The sequence below is a fragment of the Periplaneta americana genome, chromosome 8, assembly GCF_040183065.1.
Source record: "Periplaneta americana isolate PAMFEO1 chromosome 8, P.americana_PAMFEO1_priV1, whole genome shotgun sequence".
Taxonomy (NCBI): Eukaryota; Metazoa; Arthropoda; class Insecta; order Blattodea; family Blattidae; genus Periplaneta; species Periplaneta americana.
In genome coordinates this window covers 168,013,863-168,040,183 of record NC_091124.1, presented here as the reverse complement: position 1 = coordinate 168,040,183, position 26,321 = coordinate 168,013,863, and the positions used below count along the sequence as shown (strand labels likewise).

Sequence of the window (26,321 nt, the reverse complement as noted above, 5' to 3'; positions counted from 1 at the left end):
GTGCTTTGTCATATCGTCCTTTTCTTTTTAGTTGCTAACACCCACTTTTTGACTCCATAGAGAAATGTTAGTTCGACCAATGTTTTATAGACTTTAGAACTTTTTTTTTTTTGTCCATTAAATAAATAAAATATGTTGTTGTTGTTTTCTAATGCCAGGTGTTTGACAATAAAGTCATTTGACCTCTTGCACTCCAATATTTTTCAAAGATATTATCATGGCCAGCCACTGAAGCACAGATTTTGAGGTGTTCCGAATCCATTTCTTGGTTTGAGTTGCACAAGGGCAGTTAGGGGACTGATATATTCCAATTCTATGCAGGTGTTTGGCCAAACAATCATGACCTGTTACCAATCTAAATGCAGCTACAGACGATTTTCGTGGTAAATCGGAAATTAACTGTGGATTATGATGCAGAGAGTTCCATTTTTTCCCTTGAGATTGTGTTATCAAATTTTGTTTGTTGAAGTCTAAGTATGTAGATTTAATAAATCTTTTCACAGAGTAATACGTAGATTTAGTATAGGTCTGTAAGTAGCAGTGCTGCCCTTCTTCACTAAAGCATCCGCATTCTCGTTTCCCAGGATTCCACAATGGGATGGTATCCATTGGAATACAATTCTTTTATTGAGTGATAATAATTGAGAGAGCATTTTAGTTATTTCTGCTGTTTGAGATGAAGGTGTGTGTTTAGAGACGATTGATAGAATAGCTGCTTTGGAGTCTGACAATATAACTGCATTCCTAAATTTATTGATGTGGCATAGAAGATTCCTGAGACATTCACTTATTGCAATGATTTCACCATCAAAACTTGTTGTTCCATATCCAAAAGATCTATAAAGTGAGAAGAGACAGCACATAACACCTGCACCAGCACCTTGTTCTCTGGAGATTAAGGATCCGTCGGTGTATAAATGAAGTTTTGTGGAGAGTACCTAATATTAATTGTTTCTAAAGACAATTGTTTTATTATTTCAGTGTTTACTTCTGATTTCAGTATTTCTTCTGTTAAATTTAGATTATATTCTATATTTAATAAAAAAGTGTTCGATACTCGTATTGTAACAAAATTATTAACATGCTATTATGTTAAAGTATTGATAGGTACCAAAATATCCAGTACTGAAGCACAATAATTGATATCAGAATCATATCAGTAGTGTCACAAATCTCTACCATTGTGCATCACGAGAGGTGGGTCTACAGTACAGTGAGATGATAATTATGATGGTTATTAATATGATAGGAGAAACTGGGTCTCCAGTATTGGAAGTTAACACTAGTTGTTTGGCTAATGTTACATCTAAACCTGGTACACTTCGTCATCCAGAAAATACTCATGCATGCCTACTGATAAATGTTGCAGGTTGATAGCTTAGTTGATGACGACGTCCCTGAGCCTGTGAGTCCTCAGGGTCGAGTTCACATTGAAATGATTCCGTCAAACAAACAAGAGCTTGACATCTCCCAGCTGGATATCAAGAATTCAGTTGCTAGTATCACAAGTCGGGAGGAGTTTGACTTCTTCCAGGACATGGAGCCCGTCATTTCTAAAACACATATCCTGCAGATTGACGAGCAAGAACTTGACAGTAGCGACTCCATTCAGAAAATAAGCAAACATAAATTTGATGTGAACTACACTGCAGGGGATGGTGAAGGAGATGGGTGGGGAGATGATCTCGAAGACTGGGGAGATGTGCCTGAAGGTAATACTCCTACTAATGTGTAAGTTTTGAGAGCATCCTTTCCTCAGATTGGTCCTGATGTAACATTTTCGCGGTCAGCTATGAGTAACTAAATGGAATCATTTTATATTAAGGTTTGTAGCACCAAGATCAATATATTACAATATTGAAATTTGAAGGTCTATTAAAATTGTGCAACAGTTTATAGTCGCGACGCTGTTATTCCCGGCGTGACTCCTCCTCTTTGCTTACGTCATAGAAAGTGAAGGCTCTATAAAGTCTAGGTAGGTAGCATCATTCGCCATTTTTGTTCTTTCGTTGACGAGCTACCGGACGAGGGATCTATTTGCCACACCGTTAAACATTATCATGTCGTAGCTGCTATGATAATAAATCAAACGCACTGTAATTGAGCAAATAATTGAGAGGCAAATAACGTCTTCGTGTGCTTTCTGCGAACGCCAACGAAAGAGCCAAAATGGCGGGCGATTATATTAAGTATTTATCGAGCCTTCTTTATCTTCATCAGCGAATCACAAGACGCACACGTTTAAATGTAGCCGACCTGGAATGTGATTGGCTGCCGGAAATAAGAGCGACGGGACTATAGTACTTATTCTCTTTGAACTGAATTGATTTTCTAATATGGTTTACCGGGTGTAAGGGATTGTGTGCCTTTACAATAAGAGGTGGTTAAACAATACCATAGATGCCACTCAAACATAATGGAATGTGGAGAAGTTAGGTACCTGTTAACATATGTATTATAATAGCAACTTTGTTTAAGGGGAAACTCCATTACAGAAATTATAATACTTAATGGTTTCTTTACATTGATGTAGACTGATCAAGTAAAGAGAATCATCATCATCATCATCAGTTAGCGCTACAAACCGGGGTGAGTTTTGGCCTCCTTAACAACAGCCTTCCATCTTACTCTGTCCTTTACCATGTTAGTCCATCCTCTCACTCCATAATTTCAAGATCTTTGGATACCCCATCCATCCACCTTAATTTTGGTCTACCCTTTCTTCTCCTGTTATATAGTCTACCCTTTAACATTTTAATAGGAGTGCGTGTTTTAGGCATCCTGTTTACATGTCCTAGCCATCTCAGTCTTTGAGCTTTCATAAATTTTACAACATCTTGACCTCCTATCAGGTTAAGAAGTTCATTGTTGGAGTGTATCCTCCATCCTTGATGATCACTCACTGGACCAAAGATTCTACACAGAATCTTCCGTTCAAAACTTCTTTAAGAGTTCTCGTCTTTCTTTGTAAATGTCCATGCCTCTGAACCGAAGGTAACTACAGGACGAACTAATGTTTTATAAACTTTAATCTTTGTCATCCTCGATAACAACTGATTTTTAAACAGTGGAAGATTAGCGTAATAAGCCCGATTTCCAGCCTGTATTCTGTCACTGACAAAACCACTCACATCACAGTTATTATTAATAATAACTCCAAGGTATCTGAATTAGGATACACCTTCAAATGTATACTCCTGGATGGTAATATTCTTAGGGGTCCTTCTCAACTCAGAGGTGGACATAATCATGTATTTAGTTTTTCCTTGATTCACTGTTAATCCCATGTTTTTGGCATTCCTGGATAATTCACTAAACAACTGTTTGAGTGTGGGAGCATTTCTAGATATAATAGCTATATCATCAGCATACGCACAGATTTGACTTGATTTTGTGAATATGGTGCCTTTCTGGTCTACACTTTCTATTGCTTGGTGTATGGCCAGATTGAATAATACTGTGGAAAGACCATCCCCTTGTTTGACTCCAGTATTGAGTGTAAAAGCTTTACTAATTTTATTTCCCACTTTAACATGTGCCATAGAATTATCCATGGTCATTTGTACCAATCTTATGATTTTTAATGGGATGCCAAATTCTCCCAACGTTCTGTAAAGCTCCTGTTTGTTTACACTATCAAAAGCTTGCTTAAAATCGATAAACAGTAAGTGAAGATCTATGTCCCATTCATAGAACTTTTCCATCAATTGCTTGATTGTAAAAATTTGGTCTGAGGTGCCTCTATTTGGTCGAAATCCACATTGTGATTCTCCAAGAATTTACTCCAAATATTTCCTAGGTCTGGTGACTATTGTGTTACTTCGGGGACAGTGCAAAGTTAACAGGTGTTGTTTTATTCAAAGTATGTGTTAGTTCGAGGAAAAAACTTATATATGAAACTTAAATATAAAATACGTGTTGTTTTATTCAAAGTATATGTTAGTTCGAGATCCAAACGTTGTCTAATGCACATCAAGGGCATCCCACATTAATTTGGTTGTATTGTGTTGTAAAAATATGAAATACATGCGAGGCGGTAGGCAGTGATCCACCGAAGTGGGGCAGACAGTAGAGAGAGATAGCAGGCGAGCGAGGTGCCGAGGGGCGAGGGTGGGGATAACTTCCCCTACTGGCGTTCGCTGTTTCACAATTTATCCAAAATATCGAGTGTGCTACAGTTTGATCATACTGATGCATAAAATGTAACATGCAACTAATCTAATGTCAAAAATGAAGTTCATACAACACTCCTTCCTACTGCAGAATTTATATATTATTCTGATGTTGAATCTGTCTATGCCAGACACAAGCTTCTTCTCAAATTTCGAAAGCACATACATTTCCACTTGTTGATTGTGTTTCAGTATTTCTTTATGATACGCCTGCTTAACTGTGCTGCTATGCTTACCCTGTCGATAGAACTGAGATTCAACACATTATGCTTGTCTTTAATGTTATCTTTGTAAATAATTGATTAAATGGTGATCCTACTCGTGTTAATTGTGTAAGCATGTGCGGCTTACAGGTGTTCTGGTGTTTCTTCACACCATCCTCAGAGCCTACTAGATCTCGGCGTCATCTTGAACTTCGCTGCCTCTTGTATGGGTGCGTTCGAACGTGTTTAATTGAAAAATTTACTATTTGAATTTATTTAATGGATGTTTCATAAAATATACAGACAATGGCTATTTATGTTTATTTTTTATGATAATTTATGTTTTTATTTCACACTTTAATTATCACTCAGCAGTGGTTCACGTACCACCAGTGGTACGCGTCCCGTAGGTTGAGAACCGCTGTTCTAAAGGATTAAGTAGTAGTATATTGAAAGTGTCCAAGATCTTCTTTCCATGCAGTTGCCTCCACATGAATTTATTCCTTCGCAACAGTTGCTGTTCTTGTGGGTGCAAGAAGTACGTATGTATGGACTCATAGGATTGTCTTATTTTCTTAAAAATTGAGTGATTTCTATTAAAATAGCCTTCTCTTGGTTATAGGCAAAAGTTGACAATGTAAAGAAGACTGAGGCTAAGGGTGGAATCGATTGAAAACTAGATGCCAAAGACTTAATCGTCCTTGACATTGTGGGAAGAGATTCGTCTGTAATAAAAGGAATTGGTGTAATAGATTCGTTAGGAAGTAGTGAGAATATCAGTTCAATGTTTGAAGAGGCAGACTGTAGTTCTGTTATTATAAATCTAGAGCCTTTGGTGCTTGTTGCCACTTTTCAAATAGACAGTCAAACTGATTTAGCAAATCACTCAGGACAGATCCATATAGCTGGGTGCAAAAAACGCACAGCAGATACACATGATGTTACCAGCATCGAAGACAAAAAAATGAAAAAGCATGACCTTTAAATAACTCAGCTGGAAATGAATATCTACAAAACGAAAAACTAAGACAGTTGGAAAAATCTTTAGGCTATCCCAAATCACAATATACGAAAGATTTACCTATGTCACCCACAATTAATGTAAAAGTATTAGGAGATTCAGTAATTGTTTGGAATGAAAATGACTGATTGAGTACTCTCAGTTTACAGTGTCGTATGTTACTAACTTATTATAAATTTAAAATTTTGTGTTTAAGCAGCTTATAAATTACAATAATGTATTGTTATTGAAGGAAATGATCATTTTAAACTTTGTTATTATTGAAGCAATTTGTCAGAATCAACACATAAACAGTATTATCAATTAATTTGTATTTAACAATACCATGTCGTCAAGGGACTGACATTTTATCATGAATATTAAACTTTTGTTAAATTGTTGTGATATTCTGAATGTTTTATGTATTACAGTACTATAGTCCCGATGCTGTTATTTCCGGCGTGACTCCGCCTCTTTGCTTAAGTCTTAGAAAGTGAAGGCTCTATAAAGTCTAGGTAGGTAGTATCATTCGCCATTTTTGTTCTTACATTGCCGAGCTACCATACGAGGACTCTATTTACAACACCGTTAAACATTATCATGTCGTAACTCCTATGATAATAAATCAAACGCAATGTAATTCAGCAAATAATTGAGCGGCAAATAACGTCTTCGTGTGCTTTCTGCGAACGCCAACTAAAGAGCTAAAATGGTGGGCGATTATATTAAGTATTTATCGAGGCTTAAGAAATGAATCAGCGAATCACAAGACGCACACGTTTAAATGTAGCCGACCTGCAACGCGATTGGCTGCCGGAAATTAGAGCGACGGGACTATAATAATCATTCACTTCACTTTTTTCAGAATTTCAGTGGTTAACTATAACATGTGTTGTGTGTCTGGTACACAATCAGACAAACAGAATTACTTTTTGTACTGTACTTACCTCCTTAAGGAAAAAAGAAGGTACGAAACAAATAAAATGTTAAAGTAGTCTGAAATGGTTGAGAATTTCATTCAGTCTTTTTACTCCAGAGATACAGTTTTCTTCATTTTCGACAGCAGGCTCTTCATACAAATTATCAGCATCTTCATTCTGCTCATTATGAATTTGCTCCTCAGGCTCCCGAGAATAATTGCAAAGTGTAACACAGCATATCACAATTTCACACGCAAATTTGGGATTTACTCGGAGATAATTAAGGTACGGAAATTTTTCCCTCAGAATTCCAATGGCATTTTCAATAACCCATCTCGTTCTCTTGTGGCTCCTGAGGAAATGTTGTTCTGCATCACCATTCGGGTCCCCTCGAATCACAGGTGTTATTAACCACTCTTTAATGGGGTATCCACTATCACCTAAAAGATTTCCATTAGGTGCAGGTCTCCTTCCAGTTTCGAATAACTGACACAGTGTGCTATTTCTCAAAACTCAGGCCAGTTAGCATTGATATGATAGAAATGCATATCTGGGCCGCACACTAGCATTACATTAACAGAATGGTTTCCATGTTTGTCAGCTAAGCTGCTTCATCCACACTTGGTGCATTGATGTTAATGACGGTTCCATCTACAAGACCACATACCAGTGGAATTCGTCCTATTTCATAAAATTGCTGTACAACATCATTCATGTTGATTGGCCACTTAACTATGTTCACAGTAAGATGTGTGTTTATATAAGACACTACTTTATGGAGTATACGGCAGACGGTTGACTTATCTATACCGTGCATATCAGCAACACCATGATACTGCCCCCCATTCCCTAACCAATGAAGTGCTACTTGCATTGAATGTGAGATGACAATGCATAATTCCTCCGAGTTGCAGAGCGTAAATAAGGCTCTGCAGAAGCAAGCAATGTCTCAAATTTAATTCTAGACATGCGAAATCTTTCTTTAAGCTGAAACTCTTGAAAGTCAATATTTATTCTTGGCCTAAATGTTCTCCTCTGACTACATATGAATTCTTCACTGCCACTACTTGAAGTTGGAGTCATATTACATTAAAAACGTTATTACTACACTTTCAAGAAAATTTACCAAGAAGAAATGATTAGTAGAAAATGTGCTTGCGATTCTAACTATTTTACAAATGACAAATTTCTATGCAACAAGTCATTGGTAAAACAATAAAACTATTAGTAATTACTAGTGCTTGTCACTTGTCGTGACAAATTTACTAGTACAGATTTATGCAACAGAAATAACTAGATCTACTACTTATTTACAAATTTGTCGCTAGTATAATAGTAATTTTAGCTTTATGCAATAGGCCCTTGGTCTCTCCTGGCAGTGGCTTATTGTAACCCACTTTTGAGGTTGGGGCGTCTGGAAGGCGGAGTTACATTGCCCCGATGATATTATGATAGGATGATTGTGAAGTGCCAGGAGAGGTCTTAAACCTAAGCCTAACTTAATTTCCAGACCATGAACGAACACAGGAACATTCCCCTTTAAGGAAAAATTCCTGTGCTCTAACTGGGAAACGAACCCGGGACCTCATGAACTGTAGTCAGAAGCTCTGACCACTAGCCCATGAAGTTGGTCATAATGAATTATTATACTACAGAAGAAAAGATTTTTGCATTGAACTGTATAAAGTGACATGAAAAACTTTTTCCTTGCATTTTTAACTATGTCCTGATTGTACCTATGCAGTGTAAAATATTACCATGGCAACTAAAATTTAAAAGATTAAGCAAAGCTTGCATGGTATAGTCAAAAAACAAGGTACAATAAAAATGTAAGGAAAAAGTTTTTGATGTTACTGTAGAAACGATATTTTGAGGAAGGTGAGAGACATATTTGCTGGACTCTTTCCTTGTAGAAGAGTTCCATTCCACAATACAATCAGACTTGTGTAAACAATAATATGGCCAAAATTGTTGTTTATATGTGTCTTTGTGAAAAAAGTACAGTAACCTAATGACATAAAATATCTTTAAAATGAAATACACAACTAAAATTATAATAGTTACGCCATGATATAATAATTTTGAATCACCTAACCTAAAACTGATAATATGTTGTCAAAGGATCATGTATAAGTTAGCAATAATAAGTAGATAGTCTTCTTTTCTACATTCATTCATTCATTTACAAGCCCTACTAATTTATTACATATGGCCAGCTACATGAAATTCCACTTTCAATTTTTTATACATGGATTTCTTATGGCAATGTTAATTCCCTATGTACTATAGTTTTAAATGCCCACGGTATGTGTAGAGATGTCTTTGAATGTATGATGCGCATAAACTGGAATTGGGTATCAGATAAGTTTATACTATTTAATTTTAATTATAATGGTCATTGGAAATGAACCAATCAATCATACGTGCTACACATCTTAATTTTATCACTGAAGCTCCTCTTCATTATAGAAAGAGAGTTTTTTCCTCAGTTTAAATACCCAATACAATAAGTGAGGCAAGTGAAGTTGCTCATAGCTGAGTGCGATACATTAATCATTCATAACGTGGCAAAGAAGAGTGGATACTTGTAAATAAACTTGTCAGTTCTGTGTGTGAACAGAACTGAACTTCTATTTGAATATGGGCTATAAAGACAACTGAAGAACTAGGCACTCACTCACAATTCGGACAGCATAATCAGCATATAAGGGATTATAAGTATGGACACTTTGCGTCAGTACCTTTGATGTAGCATGACTGATTTCAGTGACCTTCAAACCAGCTTGAGTGTGAGATTCTGCTTTTTCCCTAGATATCACACCAGCTAGCAGTTGACACAGCAGAAATATAACAGACATAAAATTAATACATCTAGGTACATTATGTACTCAAAATAAATTGGACGATGAAATAATAAATCTGTCATTATCTGTAATGTCTAGACACTAGAGTTCCTTATAATGAGAGTTGAGATGTTGACTCCATCAACAATTAATGTATGTAATGATTTGATAATGGAAAAACAAAATTCCTATAAGAAGTAAAAGCATAGCCTATATATTGTATACAAATATTAAACGAATTTGATACATAATTTTATAATGTATTATATTATTTTATGCTCGACCATGCCGAAATGTAGTAATTATACACCTGGTAGCAGACCTTTAATGCATGTCATTAGAGTACACCTACTCATTAAAGGTCAGGTCTTTCAGCCAATGACGACTCAGGTTACAACTGTTCTGCCAATGACAGGTCAGCTTCCTATCGTTATAAAACCGCAAGTATCGATTATTCTCGGATATACAATCGAAAGAGAATTAGCGAAAAGTCACGGAGGCTGGAAATCCAATACTGTCGCAGAAGGTCTATAATAATTAACGTTAATTGTAAATAATATTCAAATAAATTCAATTTGTCATCTCATTTTTCAATGTCGAATTCAATAATCAAGGTTATAATATTATCAAGTTTAACGGGACTACGTCAAGGTCAATGACATTATTGTTCCTCAGAAAAAATCAATACTTTCGCGTCTGCGCACATCTCACAATTCACGACCTAGAACAAGGTCACTTCCGATCTTGCCAGATACAAATAAAATATATACATCTGAATACTGGTAATTTCAAGTTATAAATATGGTCGAGCATAAAAAGTCATATGAAACTCGCCTATAATGGTAATTAAGAAGCTCATATGAAAATTATGAAACTCGCTTGCGCTCGTTTCATAAATATCCATATTCTATTCTTAATTACTATCATTATAGGCTCGTTGCATAATGTACTATTATAATACAAGTTATTATAATATATAAAACATAAAAATTATTATTACAGCTAGTTTATCACTGAGAAATAAGGAAAAGCTGTTAACTTGAATTTATTGGAAGCAAAGCCGTTACTGGATTATGCAACAAGGTTTGGATCCTGTGTCTCAACTCATATTCAGTTATTAGCGGAGAACTTTAGTGTTTGCTCTATTACACTAACCTCTAGCACTTGAAAGTGAAATTAAATGCTGACAGAGCACATGATTGCAGAAAAACAGAACAGGAAAATTCGCTCAGTGTCCATCCTATATAATCCCTATTCGCTAGCATAATCATCTTCATTTATTGATGCCTTTAGAAAAATTGTATTATAACTAAGCAAAAGAATGCTGCTGCTGCTGTTATTATTATATTCATTATTATTATTATTATTATTATTATTATTATTATTATTATTATATTATGATCATTGTAAGAATTCACCTTAATTGTTTTTAATGTTCCTTGTCCTTCAGCCACAATGGCTTTATCACATGTCACAGTTTAGGAACTACACGTCACTAAGTCCCCTAACAATCTGTTTCTCAACCACACAATGGTATCATATCGCGGGTCTAATACTATAACTAGGTAACTCAATATTTTTACGGTTTTGAGGCATCTACTTCAGTGAGTTGTTGAAGTTGTAAGCTTAGAGATCCATTGTGGTTTCGTAAGCTAAATAATTTATTTAAAAAATCTGCTACACAGCATTACTACACATGGAGACAGTAGGTTGTATGCATTAAGCTATTTTTATAATTATCTCAAAACATTAGAGTTGTAGTTATCTGGTTATAATACAGATCCAGGTATGATTCTCTTAATTTTCTTCTTTCAGCATTTAATCTTTGTTTGCAATTTGAATCTAGCCATAATAACTTCACTCAGTAAGGATGTTTTCTAAATTTTCTTATAAGTTTGTTATGACAAAACACAATTCATTTCTAAGAATTCGACATGCTGCTACTATACAGTTTATCAAACTGTATTTCCATTCACAATAAAATGCATTTTTAACAGAATAATTTAGAGGGAAAAATTGTTCCAGGGCTAGGTATCGAACCTGGGACCTTTGGTTAAACGTACCAACCAAAGGTCCCGGGTTCGATACCCGGCCCAGAACAATTTTTCCCTTGAAATTATTCAAATCAACTTTACAGGGAGTTATACCTGAAAGCTTGATTTGCATTTTTAACAGGTATCGGTACATTAAAAAATTACATTCTATCCATTTTGATGGCTGTTCAGTATTTATTGTTCGCTCCAGTTTGTTGTTGTAAATTCTAAAACTAGAGTGGAAACTCAAGTTAGTGTTTTGTATACCAGATTTTCCGATTTTTGCATCATGTAATAGAATCAGTTGGAGCTAAAAGGAACTAAATCACTTTTCACAACTTTTCAGGAGAAGCAAAAAACTTTCCACAAATGTATATATTTTTATGTTATAGAAGACCAAAGAACATTTGAAAGTTGACCTAGTTCCTTCTTCCACCGTTCAATGCACATGACATCTATTGTTAAAATTGTTGCCGTATCCCAAAAACTGCATATTTTGACTTAGTTCCTTTTAGCTCCGACCGATTCAATAGTTGCAGGAATATTTGGTGTTCATAGCTATATTCTGGTACCTTCATCAAGGAAAGTAGAGATAGATCCAGTTCTGAAGAACAGCTCTTCGTGCAGATACAACAGATAGGTCCTTCACCCTTTCCTGACTATGAAACATACATAGCTCCAGGTTGTTGGATGTTTCTGCATTTACAACATGTTGCATAAACACAAAAGTCTCATATGCTAAACACTGAAGTCTCAAATCACATCTCAGATCTCTTGTTTCTCTTTAACTACAGATTTGATGAAATTATAAGTAACACTAGTACCTTGTTTGCAAATGTATTAGCCTTGTGATTTATTGCTAAATGAACAAACAGTTTGAGTGGTGACATGACTAAAATTTTTGTCGTATTGGTATGTCATCATCTTAGTTTCAAGTCTTGCCAGGTTTCCACTCATCTTTGCCATCTTATACTGAATGCTCTGTCGATATGTTATCACGTTTTTCTGCTCATTGCACTTGAAATGCACCAAAGAAGTTAGCAGTATGTTGGAAAGTCAACTAATGCTTTCATTCTTCGACCAAATTGTACTTAAGAGTTATGAATTTCGTATATAATTGTAAAATGGCTTTACCACAAGTATAGAATTTTTAAATAACCCCGTTTAATGTAAATGGTGTTTCTTATATTTGTGTGACAGTCGAATAAGTGATACCTTTGTAATGGTAAAACATTTTTTCTCTATGGGGTTCATGTGAATGAATATGTTTAAAAGTGAGTGCAGCCTGTGATATCATGTGATCACATCTGGGATGCAGCGGTAACTTCATTAAGACGACTCCTCATTAGATGTATTCTAACAAAAGCATGTTATCACCACCATTCAAGTGAGTGGCATCTCTAACTTACCTGACAGTCGGGTGCAAAGTCCCATGTGCACCCTCTTTGGATTGCGGATTAAGTGGTTAAGGGAGGTGAATTATTTTTGTTGAGTGAAGCTGAATAGAGAACCACTTTTAATATAAACCAAACGCTTTCCTTTGTTATTAATCTCACAATCTGATAATATCAAAATATCAATATTCTCCAAACTTCTCTCTTTTCTATCTTCCACTTTGTCTCTTCATACAATCCATATGTCTTAACAATGTCTATCCTCTGATATCTTTTTCTGCTCCCGAACAATCCAAGAAAATGCTCTCTTCTCTCAACATTTTTCGTTGAGGGGTTCAATACACAAATTTTTTTACTCATGACCGATATCTGGTGTACAATCTAAAATATTCGTTCGTTCATTCATTCATTCATTCATTTATTCATTCATAATTTTCTGCCCAAGGACATCATCCAATCTTCCCTCTTTTCTACCGTCCTTTTCATCTCTGCATTCAATCCATATGTCTTAACATTGTCTGGGCCAAATGCATAAAAATTAGTTATTGCTTAATCTAGCAAATTTTAAGTTCATACTACCGATTCTGTGAATAAAGTCAACTTTATTCTTATAAGCTATAACTGAGCTGAATATTACTGAACAAAGTTTATACTAAGGCACGCAGATAAAACTTAAATTTTTCAGCAAGTGCTTTAAAATGTGTGAATAAAACCCAGTTAAAACTATGTAACTACAAGTTTAGTCTTACGAATTTTCAAGTGTGCCTCTGACCAGACTTAAAATCAGTTTGTGAGGCTACATCATACAGAATGGCTTCTTCTTCTTCTTCTTCTTCTTCTTCTTCTTCTTCTTCTTCTTCTTCTTCTTCTTCTTCTTCTTCTCGTGGTACTACAGCCGTTTGCCAGCCTTGACCGCCCCAACAATTGTCCTCCATCTCATCCTATCACTTGCTGCTCTCCTCCATGTCCCCACACCACTCCTCAACAGGTCATCCTCTACAGACTGCAACTACCTCACTAGAGGTCTTCCAACTCTTCGGCTGCCATAAATAGTATTGAAGGTCAACATTCTAGTTGGGTATTGTTCCTCTGTTTTATATAAATGGCCCAGCCACTGTATTCTTCTTGCTTTAATTTCTCTTACTATGTCAGGGTCGTTAAATATTTTATATAGTTCAGAATTGTATCTTATTCTCCACTTTCCCATTTCGCACACAGGGCCGTATATTCTTCTCAGGATCTTTCTTTCAAATGCTGCTAGCTTATTTTCATCTTCTTTATTTATAGCCCAGGTCTCAGCTCCATACATTAGTACAGGTCTAATAAGGGTCTTATATAATTTTATTTTGGTTTTCCTGTGTATATATCTGGATCTCATTTGTCTATTTAGTCCGTAATAACTTCTGTTAGCTAAAGTTAGTATACAGAATGGCTGCTTTCATGAATATTCGGACTCCTAAATTATACAGAGAATGTAAGTCAACACACAGTAGACTACCATGGTCTATTCACATTCGAAGAAGAGAACGTTGAATGGCTGGAACAGCGAATGGAAACATAATCTACGATTCCTAACTGATCCAGGACTCCAATCAGGGATCGCACAAGACATAGGAGTGATCGCACAACAGTGTATAAGACACTGAAAACAGTGTCAGGAAAGATACTGGAAAAGGCACATTTGTGGATTAAATTCCCTCGCACAGATCTTGAAAAATATGAAGAAAGCACAGTGGACTGAACGATATGACTTTCCTAATGCAATAGGAGCCATAGATTGCACACATATTCGAATTCCTAAACCACGAAATAAAGGTGACGAATATGTGAATCGGAAAGTTTTTGCAGCTTAAATGTACAGTGTACTTGTAATGCGAAAGAGGAAATTACTAGTATCGACGTCCAATGGCTGGGATCAGTCCACGATAATAGAGTACTAAGGAGATCTGATATTTATCGGGTGATGAATCAAGGCAACAGTGGTGTTTTGTGACTTGGTGATAGTGGATATGGAATTATGCCTTGGCTGCTTACTCCTTATGCAAATCCACGCACTCAAGAAGAAACAATTTATAATAATGTGCTGAAAAAAAGAACGAGTCATCATAGAAAAGTGTTTTGGACAATTAAAGCGAAGATTCCCTATTCTCAATTTAATATGTGTAAAACTAGAGAGTGTGCCATCTGTGGTTATCAGCTGTGCAGCGCTTCATAACATTGCTAAGTACTTAAATGATCCACTGGAAGAAGAGGTAGGTGAAGGTGATCAATATGAACATGAAGAGGAAGTGGAAGTGGAAAATGACGATGAGGATGAAGCAAGAATGCGACGCCGAGGAATGTTAAGAAGGGAGGAGATAAAGAATATTATTAATTTAAGAAACAACGTGTAAATTATTTTCACACTGAAACACAATTTATTTGAAAAAGTTCACATGCAAAACTGAGGGTTACAAACATTGCATTGCATAATTTATTGGGTTAATTTCTCCACTCTCTTCATTGTTAGAATGCAAACGTTTAAGTATTAGTTCCTCTTTCTGTAGTTGCAGTCTAGTTAATTTCAGCTGCTCTAACAATACAAGTCTTTGAAGTTCAGAAGTTGTCAAATCATTTGTCTCAGAGAAGTTCAGAAGTTGTCAAATCATTTGTCTCAGTTGTCTCTGGCAATGCTGATTTCATTCTCTTTAAAGGTCGGAGTAGTGATGGTGATTATGATAGTTCACTCAAATTAAATCTTCAGAAGTACCTGCAGACAAAGCTCCTGTAACAATAAGAAAAAAATATGTGATATATTATGTGCTAATAGTGCTCAAATATAAATATGGGTAAATGTAATAATTTATTAATAACAGAGCTGTAATTGTTTTCATTATTGCAGTTTAATACCTATGTTAGTCAATGTAAAAATCCGTCAATTATGATATTATTATTATTATTATTATTATTATTATTATTATTATTATTATTAGTAGTAGTAATAAAATGTATGAATAAAATGGATACCTTTTGTTAACAATAATGAAACATAAAAATTAATATTATTAAAATATTACTAATATTATATTATGAATATACATTACAAAATTATAATATCATTACTTACTTACTTATTGGCTTTTAAGGAACCCGGAGGTTCATTGCCGCCCTCACATAAGCCCGCCATATTCCGAGGCTTATTTGAAGGATTCGTAACAAGCTGTTTTTTACGGTGATGGGTTGTTAGCTCTTCGCCCAACCCCCAAGCTGGAGGACCACTCCTTATCGGCTGTCCACAACTGCTTATTCAATATATTCGCAGCTACCCTCCATATCTGGAGGCTGTCTCCTCTATCCGCAACCTGAGGACGCGCCATACTGTGGTGATAGGGACCCACAATACATAGAAATTATAATATCATTAATAAAATTATTGTGAATGGATAACAATCAGAGTAAAATTTTATTAACAATACAGTATAGCAGAAATACTAATAGGTTATAGGCCCTAATTACCTGGTATTTCGTTAAAAACGGGATTTTCATCAGATGACGGCAAGTCCAGTAATATTTTTTCCCAGTCCTTTAGAACCACTTTCTTATTTCCTGTAGCATTTTTATCCGTCTTCTTTTTCACTTCGGTCTTCATAGTTTGTATCTTCTTCTTAAGTTGCTTTTCTGTGATGGCTTTACAAACATGTTTTAAGAATTCATTCCTCAATACAGACACTGATCTTTCTTTTTCATCTCTAATTTTGGGCAGTTGAGACTTGCTACAAAGTATCTTATGTTCTGCCAACAACATGACAAATTTCAATTGTGAATCATTATTTGACTCTTGAATTGTTTCTGTTTCTGACCCTGACCCTGACATCCTGCAGTACTGTTCATTTGCTTGTAAACTACTGCCTTACATTCCCTCAACAACAATACTTTAGGTCTAGTACTTATTAATAATATCAGAAGTGTATTCAACAATGCCATAATTAAACCATTTTATACGCAATTTTTTGCAGGTGTTCAGTTCAGCACCAGCGGAAGCTTTAAATTTTCAAGCATTAACTTAGAAGTCTGATTTCAGTTTTATTCATACTTTTTCAAGCTAAAGCTAGTGCATTATCTTAACACTTGATAGCTGGAGCTAGTATAAAACTTAACACTTAAAGTTGTAACTTGATTTTTATTCACCTGGCGATATCTTCTTCTGCCCCAAACTTTTTTCCCCATTAACCATTCCTTCCAGTGCATCCTTCAGTAGGCAGTTTCTTCTTAGCCAGTAACCCAGTCAATTTCTTTTTCTCTTTCAAATCAGTTTCAGTATTATTAATTCTTTACCCTCTTTTTCTAACACAGCTTCATATTTTCTCTCTTCACTACACACGCTCCATTCTTCTCCACATCCATATTTTAAATGCTTATAATTGTTTCTCTTAACTTCGTTGTTATGTCCATGTTTCCTCCCTGTACAATGCTACACTCCACACAGAGCACTTCACTAGTCTCTTCTTTAGGTCTTTTTCGAAAGATCTGCAGAAAATGCTCGTTTTCTTATTAAAAGCTTCCTTTGTCTTTGCTATTCTACTTGTGACTTCCTGGCAGCAGCTCATGTTACTGCTTATAGTACAGGGCAACTATAAATGATTTCCCCCAAGGTATTACTCCCAAGGTATGAAACTTAAAGTAATGAAACAAAAGAAAAACTCATCAGGTTGTCATTGAGCTACAGGTGTTCTATGTGTGCTCCCCATGCTATGCGATACATGTCAAGACGATAATCCATCCACACCAGAGCATGTCCCTGTCAATTGTAGCTGCAGTCACTGTGATCTTGTTCCTCGGAGCTTCAAAATTGGGTGTTAAGGGTGGCACATAAACCTTTAATGTAACTCCATTAAAAGAAGTCGCAAGGGGTCAGATCTGGCCACCTGAGAGGTCACCAGCTGATGGCTTGATGATTGTCAGTGACGTGTCTAATCCATTGTTGTTGGAGTTGCTGATTGAGATAGTCACGCACATCATGATGAAAGTGTGTAGAAGCACCTTCTTGTTGAAAGATGAACTCTGGCGTGTCTTCCAAGACCTGTGGTATCAACCATTGTGTCAGCATATCCAGATAGTTCTGTCCTTTTACTGTCTTCCCAGTGAAGAAGACACATTATTGCAGGACAGACCACAAAAGATGTTAACCTTAGGAGAATCTCACTGAACTGTCACAAGAGTTCTAGGGTTTTCAGTTCCCCACACTCTGACATTGAATTTATTTACTTACCGCTTAAGTGAAAGGTGGTCTGATCACTGAAAATTAGTCTCATAGTGAACTCATCCTTTTCCAACCTTTCTTGAAATTCGGAAGAAAAATCAAGAAACTTATTGTGGTCATCCTCAGTTAGAGCTTGATGTAGCTGCACACGATACTGCTTCATTCTTAAATGCTTGTGCAACACCTTCCATACTGTCTGTTGTGGTACTCCCAATTCCCTGCTTGCATTTATTGTCGATTTCTGTGGGCTTCGTTGATAAGCTTCCCTTATTTGCTCAACTGTTTTTTCAGTAATTGACGGGCGACCGGTAGAGGCTTGTATGATTTGAGCTTTCTCGGCGTTGGTTCGCTAATATGTTTTCGCAGGATATCAGCTGAGTTAAAATTTTGGAATGTTCCAAGCTTTCAGCCATCTTCAGGGAAGTTGCATAGAAGTTAGACAGTACGACCATTTGAAGAGTAGATCATACTGTGTAAGGGTAAAGGTGTGGAAAAAAACACTCTGTAGAAAAAAATTTCATACTAATCTAATGTACAGTACTCATATTTTTTCTGCAAAACAAAAAGAGCGAGAGAGAAAGACAGTCGGATAATCGGAGTTTTACTGTAGTTTACTTCGACATGTATATTATTAGTAGCAAAAGAAAATTATTTTCGGCCCTACACATTATGACTGGAACCTTTATTTTGCAAAGTCTTTGAAATGGTTATTCAAGTCGCAGTTTAAACAATAAGAAATTCGACTCATTGTCTAACAGTGCCTATGACATCTGACCATTAGCTCGATATGGAGTTATAAAGTGTTGCTGAAATCCGATCCTTTTAATTTCATTAACACTGCGTTATTATCCAGAATCTCAACTATACTCAATGCAGAATCAAACATATCAAAGGCATGCGGCAAGAATATTATAAATTAGAGAGAGCTTATACGAATTCTATAATACAATAAATCAAGTGTCGTCACCTTTTTAATAATTTAATTCACACTTAATTGAAAAAAAATTATTGAAATATCATATGTAATTAGTACGAAATAAAAATAATCTGGACCGGACAATAGTCATTTCTTACGAGACAGAACGGAAAGGTTCCTGAGATTCACGAACTGGAATGCTATTGTTATAAGAGAACTACTAGAAACATAAATGAAGGTAAATATCAAAGGTCCTTCAATAAATGTCTATTTTTTAAACCTAATGCATAATACAAAAGATTACATTAGGTTACATACATAAAACACATGAGACAAGTGCTTTCGCTATTAAGATAGATCTTTAGGTCTGGTTTGCATATTATTAAGCTTTTCACATAAAGACATAGATGGAAATGTAATAAAGTACACGACATGAGGAAATTACAATATTAAAATAACAGTGCAAAAAGCAAAGTAAAAAATTACTTCAAAAACAAGCGAATGGTTGTAATAATTCAAACCTCTGTAAGGTCTAGAAATTAAGATAGTAAAATGTATGCCTTGAGATAAAAGTCTGCAAAACATATGTGCAGCTTATAAAATATAACAAAGACAGTTAAAAGAGTAAAAAATTTAAAATATTATTTGCATCAGTCATCACGACATATGAAATGGCAGCGTGTAGTGAAATCTGCAAAAATCAATAAGAAAAGTTTTAATAAAGGAACTTATGCGGATCAAAAAGATGATGCAACGATAAACCACTTACGAGATTTTTGAAGTAGTGGGAAGAGACGATGTTGTCTGACCGATTATGTGGTGGTGACTGGTGCAATGACATACAGTATAAAAGAATCACGTCATGACGTAAGTGGAGGGGGGTATATGTTGCAGCGAGAAGAGTTGCTTGTCGGACCAACATGCCTTTCAAAAATTTACTAGAAACATGTTTGTTACCACTGCATCACTAGATGGGTTGAAGAGTAAGTGAGCACGTGTAAGAATCCATTACCTTAAAAATGCAATATTTTCCTAGAGTATCAAAATGTATAAACATTTGTGATGAATGATTTATGGGTTATGTAGCAAGTAGTAGTATGTGGTTACGGTGTGTGGGTAGCATAGATACACTCCAAATTCATTACTGTATATATAATCCGATTCATTTATTCTCTCTAATGCACCAATTCTGTGTTCTATTAAAACTATGTTGTGTATATATATAATTTTATGCTCGACCATGCCGAAATTTAGCAATTATACACCTGGTAGCAGACCTTTAATGTATGTCATTAAAGTACACCTACTCATTAAAGGTCAGGTCTTTCAGCCAATGACGACTCAGGTTACAACTGTTCAGCCAATGACAGGTCAGCTTTCTACCGTTATAAAACCGCAAGTATCGATTATTCTAGGATATGCAATCGAAAGAGAATTGGCGAAAAGTCACGGAGGCTGGAAATCCAATACTGTCGCAGAAGGTTATGTTCTGTTACTATAATAATTAGCGTTAATTGTAAATAATATTGTGAATTTTATTAGTAACAACAATGTAATTTATTCGTCACAACAATAATTCCTTTCTACAATTCGCCTTAAACGCTCTCGTCAACAATTGGATTTTCACTCAACACAGTATTTGTTATAGCACTCCACCGACGACAATGACAATTTACTTGGACTAGTACGAACAACAATGAACTGTTAATCTTAACTAATATTTACAAAGCACTATTTACAAATCAGAACTATCAGTTCTCAGTTCACAGTTCTTCTATCTCAGTCACTCGAGTTCACAGTATCTCGAACCACAGACCTTCAGAGACAGTTCACTGTACTCGAACTCGGGTCCCTCCAACTGCGGCCACTGCACTCGAACTCAGGTCCCTCCAACTGCGGTCCACTGCACTCGAACTCAGGCCTTCGGATGCTGACGCAGATGCGGACGCACACTCGAGTCGAACTCCGGCTGGCTTGCTTGCTCTGGCTTACTCACTGACTGAATAACTGAAAAACTCTACTCGAGTTCGCTGGCGCTTCTTCTTTTATAGCAAAATCATAGTTGCGAGAACCTTCTACAGGTGTGTAGAGAATTATCTGGATATCTCCACTTCGACGCATTTCTGGAAGGGTCGGGAAGGTCCATTCCCCCTTACTCCGCATGCAGCAGTTGCGCGTGCACTCTCCCCTCGTCGCGTGCGCCTTTCCCTTTCCTCTCGTCGCGCCGTCCCTCATGCTTCATGAAGCCCGCGCGATATGCTCTCTCTCGCGGGACGCTGGTCGTGAGTTCGAATCTCACGTCGCTGTCACAATATTCAACTAAATTCAATTTGTCATCTCGTTTTTCAATGTCTAATTTAATTTTAATGTTATCTCTGTAGGTTCTTATGGCCTAGCTAGGTCAATGTGAACATCTGTTCCTCGGAAAAAATCAATACTTTCGCGTCTGCGCACATCTCACAACATACGGGACATTGGCCAAGGTCAGATACAAAGAAAATTAATAATATCAAGTTAGAAATATGATCGAGCATAAAAAGTCGTATGAAACTCGCCTATCATGGTAATTAAGAAGCTCGTATGAAAATTATGAAACTCGCGCTCGTTTCATAAATATCCATACTCGCTTCTTAATTATCTTCATTATAGGCTCGTTGCATAATGTACTATTATAAGTGTATTATTGTTATGCATCTGAAGCATTACTTAAAGAAATGAACTTAAATACACTTGAGCTTTATGGTAGTCAAGTTTGTTGGTTTTTAGTAGTATTATTGTATATCACTTATATTTATATAGTATTGTTTTACAGAGCTATCGAGCCAAGATGCCCCCACTATCATGAAAACTGGTTGGCAGACGGGAATGATGCGAGTTCCGGCATTATGCTTCTCGCTAGTTATGGCTCTCAAGTCAATATTCAGTGCATCTCTGTTGTGCGCGTTTTTGTTGTGATGTACAGTATAGAACAACGCATTTTTATATGCAAGACTTTCGTGAAATATACGTGGAGAACGTATTGCCATAAATTCAGATGTCATTTCCCCGATTGTCCTGTGCCAAATAAGAAAACAATATACAGACTTGAAAAGAAATTTAACGAGATAGATTCAGTTAAAAATAAGAAGCGTCGAGTGAATAAAGAGGTCTTAACAGAGTAAACATTAGATGAAATAGGTTTTAGATTAGAACGAAGCCCTCAGAAATCTTTGCGCAGATTAGCCCAGGAATTAGGGGTATCAAAAACCTCAGTTCAACTACTACTACTACTACTACTACGATGGCATCACAGCCCAAAGTCGAGCCTTAGCCTCCTCAATTTTCTTCCTCCAACTGTCCCTGTCCTGTGCAAATCTCCTCCAGGCAGTTGTTCCGAGATAGTCCTGAGAATCGATCGTTACCGCATCTATCCATCTATTTTTGGGTCTTCCAATTGGTCTTTTACCATGTATTTTCCCTTCTAAGATCTTCTTTGGTATTCTGTTCCCTTCCATCCGATAGACATGTCCAGCCCATTCAAGCCTCCTTAATTTGATGAAAGTAACAATATCGAAACTTCTATATAATTTATATAGCTCGTTATTATAACGTATTCTCCACTGCATATTTTCTTGCACCGGTCCAAAAATTCTTCTGAGTATTTTGCGTTCAAATATACCTAGTTTAGCTTCTGTCTCCTTAGATAATGTCCAAGTTTCGCTTGCATAACAGAGAATACTTTTAATAATTGTTTTGTATATTTTAAGTTTTGCCTCAGTTCAACACGCCACTAAATTGTTGAAGTTGAAACGATATAAACTCACGTAATGCATTACATAAGTGAAAATGAACTGCAGAAAGTGTCTGGGAATGTGCTGAAGCGATGTCAAACATGCTTGAATGTCAAAGGTCACCATTTCCAGCAATTACTACAATAAGGTAAGCCTTTTATTTCAGTATTATGATTTTTATTTTGCCGCAAATTATGGTCACCGTTGGCGGGAGACAGTGACCCGTATAGCATACGGAAGCCGCACGGCCACCGGTAGTGAGTGGACATCTTGGTTCGAACGCTCTGTATATGAGGAAGAAATATATACTGGATTATTCATTATGTTTAAAGTGTCAACGTGAAAGTGAGAAAGAAGCACATCTTGTAATGTATTGAAGTCTAACTGTAAAGCGTACCTTTTCAGAAATTACACAGCTCAATCCAGTTATATTTTTCCCTTTCTTTTAAACTCCCACAACAGCAAGTACTTGATATTATTATCATTGATCCATGTTTCTTATTGTGTATCCACATATTAATATTTGTTTAAATTAACATTTTGATGTGAAACGTCTATGTTCGAGGTACAAGAGAGAAAAATTGTAACTCATGAAAGGTTTACTCCGACGTCACTCATGGTACCATGAAAACAGAAGTGTAAGATGAACTTCGTGCCTCGTGATTTTCCAAGCATTGTGTCTCTCTATTTAATGTGCCGAAATGTTTTTCGCGCAGTAATTTTATAAATATTAGCTATATGGGTTATGTACATACATAATTATCTACCCTTGAGCATGAATCACACTCTTTCAGGGGAGTGCTACAATTTGGATATTTACAATTTCTTTGTATTATATTTTTCTGGCAATACACTTTTATTATTATTATTATTATTATTATTATTATTATTATTATTATTATTATTATTATTATTATTTTAAAAATAAAATATACTTCAGTGTTGAAGAAAGTACATATTGTATTTTTTACGTTAATTCGAGTATAGATGTTTCACACAGTCATAGGGATTTCCTATGTAAAGATTAATATTTTGGTCCTACAAAATTATCTGTTATGGTTACCATTGCTTATTAATGGAGAAAAATTTGCTCCAGTGCCGGGAATCGACAGATAATTCTGTAGGACCAAAAATTTAATCTTTACATAGATCATTCGCCCAACATTGCATATATACTACGGAGTTCCAGCCATCAAGTTACTCAAATGAGTGCGCTCCTTGTGTGATGACAGTTGACTTAATGTAATATATGTGTCAGTATACAGTATATGTTGAATGGAGTAAGGCCATTAAGGGAAAATACCAAAGGAGAAAGATTCGATCTGGTGCTGTAGATTGACCCTCGATATAGCTTAGTGGTTAGAGCACCTGGTGCATAGAACTGAGAGTCCCGGATTTCATCCCCGACACCGAAGCAAATTTTTCTCCATTAATAACTTAAATTTCCTGTTTTTTTTTTTTTTTTTCATGGTATACATATTAATTCTTGGAAATGTACAAAAACTTGCCCAGACATGTTCAAACATTTTTAAGAAGAGCTATAGTGAGGATCAAGTAAGAGTAGTTCCTAAAACGCTAATTTGGCCATCTCTTCAGTGTTGCCAACTAATACCAGATATCACCAAAGAGGGTAAAATCACAATGGTACACAAATAATAATAATAATAATAATAATAATATAAATATAAATATAGTGTTAACAATAACAATGTCTTGCTTATTTACCACATCTCATCTTTATGTTAACAAGGTGTTTCTAAATGTTTCAATAATTTATTTATGAAATATTATATTTTCCTCTTGGTCTTCTCGCATATCATGTTGGTAATTAGGATTAGTATGATTTAATAATACAATTTATTTTGTCAGGCAACATGAAATTTATTGCTTTCACTAATGAGTTTACGATTCATGAGATCTAACCTAAAAATATATTTACTTTATTGTATTTTCATCAGTTTGCTTTACTGTAAACCGAAATCATTGCTGCCAACATAACACTTAGAAAATAACTGCCAGTTGTAGCATTTGTCAGTACCCGAAATTCTAAACGAAGTTGGTAAAATAAATTTCAACCTGAGAGCTAGAAAATCACTATAATCCACTAACATATTTAGTAATAGTGGGAAAAATGGTTAGGTTTCACCCTTAGGGTATTAAGTAAGCTGATCCGGACTGTAGAACAGGTCACATTGTCACTCAATTATACTTACACCGATTTCACATTTCTGATAATCCTACTTGTCTGTGGTGTAATAATCATGATGAAAATCTGGAACACATTCTTCTATACTGTCCATCCATAAACCACAAAAGAAGTAAATTAAAATCATCAGTACCAGTTGCAGAAGACACAGCCCTGCAGTATATATTGACTACACCCCAACTCTGGCTACTAGCAACAGGCATCTATAATGAACACCGATAAAAATACCCCTCATTTCTCGTGAAAAACAACAACTGAATAGACTACAGTGGACTATAGTGGACTTTATGTTGTCAGCAAACAGCTGGATACATTAAGAAGATTGATTGATTCAAACACAGCTGCATTAAAAAAACACTATAATGCAGACCACTGATCATTTTATTTTCTTGTCATTAAATTCATTGTATTCCATAGATCTTACATTAACTTTGAAGCTTTATATGGAACAAGTCAAAATTTACAAGATTACAATTTTTTGGCGAGATGAAGTGGCATACTCATTCTTGCATTGCCAGTCATCTTGTAGCTGCAGGTTTAGTATTTTCCTTTTTTCCAGAAAATCTTGAATTTTAATTAACTGGGCACAATGCTTAGAACTATGAGATAAATATGAAGAAATATTTCTTAGAAGTTCTGCTGTGTGTGGGAATTTTCACAAGTTTTACTCGCTACTAATACCGCTGAATGGCAAATGCACTGCATTAGGACATCATTATTAACATCATGTTTAAGGCGAGAAACAAACATTGGTACTGTCGTAAGAAATACCTACGATATTCCTTAATAGGATACCCTTTGCAGTCAAGCACTCTTTAAATGCGAAGTAAATGTTTTTCTGCAGAATATTCTCTAACATCTAAGCTTATGAGTTCTAGAAGCTCTACCCATAACTGGTGAAATGTGCCTGACCAGAACTCACAGAAATTTATTCAAACTAATGGCTATACTTTCGTCTACTAGCACTGTAAAGGGCATAGTCTTGATATCATCTATTATTTCATCTGTTTCTATCTTTGCAACGACTTTTTAAACTACTGGGTGTTCAGTTCAAAATGTGTCATGGCTCGCTGTATGCCGTCATGTGGCTAGCCGATGAGCCTAGAGAATTCAATCTTCCTACACTTCCGCAGAGCTGTATAACCTAAGAGGCAGAGAAGTTGCCTAGCAAGTACGGCGTTCATTCTGAAGAGTACGTACCGATACGTACAGTAACGCCGGTAGTGGCAGGAATGTGAACTGTTTGGAAATACGTACTGTCGGGATATGGGGAGAGGGTTAAGACGATTACAGATGCCTCAAACTAGCAAGCTGTCTCGTTCGCGCAGGCGCATAGAGCACTTCTCCCCTACCACTGTCCGCCTACTGCTGTGCACTGTGGACTAGAACGGTACAGCTTCGTTCTAATAACAGTTGAGAAGGCTGCATAGGGAGGGTACATCTTGAATATATTGTCAAGAGGTCAACTTTTCAGATAATATGACTATACCTGGGTATCGGAGCCTAGGTGGGCCCCCTCCGTTAGCTCTACTACTTCCCCTCTCCAGGCAGCTTCCTAGTTTGAGGCATCTGTACTTACGTATTTGTTGACATTAACTTCGACGGTCAACATGGACATGGAGCAT

At 36.0% G+C, this 26,321-nt stretch overlaps 1 protein-coding gene across 1 annotated transcript in view; it reads left to right on the top strand.

Annotated features, from left to right (window-relative positions):
- The window catches only part of LOC138705224 (protein-associating with the carboxyl-terminal domain of ezrin), a 65,948-nt gene extending 41,504 nt beyond the window's left edge, over positions 1 to 24,444 (top strand). Inside the window, exon 10 of the mRNA XM_069834033.1 lies at positions 1,370 to 24,444. Within this exon, the coding sequence (XP_069690134.1) occupies positions 1,370 to 1,735 (366 nt within the window). The 3' untranslated portion in view covers positions 1,736 to 24,444. The remainder of the gene's footprint in view (positions 1 to 1,369) is intronic.
- The last annotated feature ends 1,877 nt before the right edge of the window (positions 24,445 to 26,321 follow it).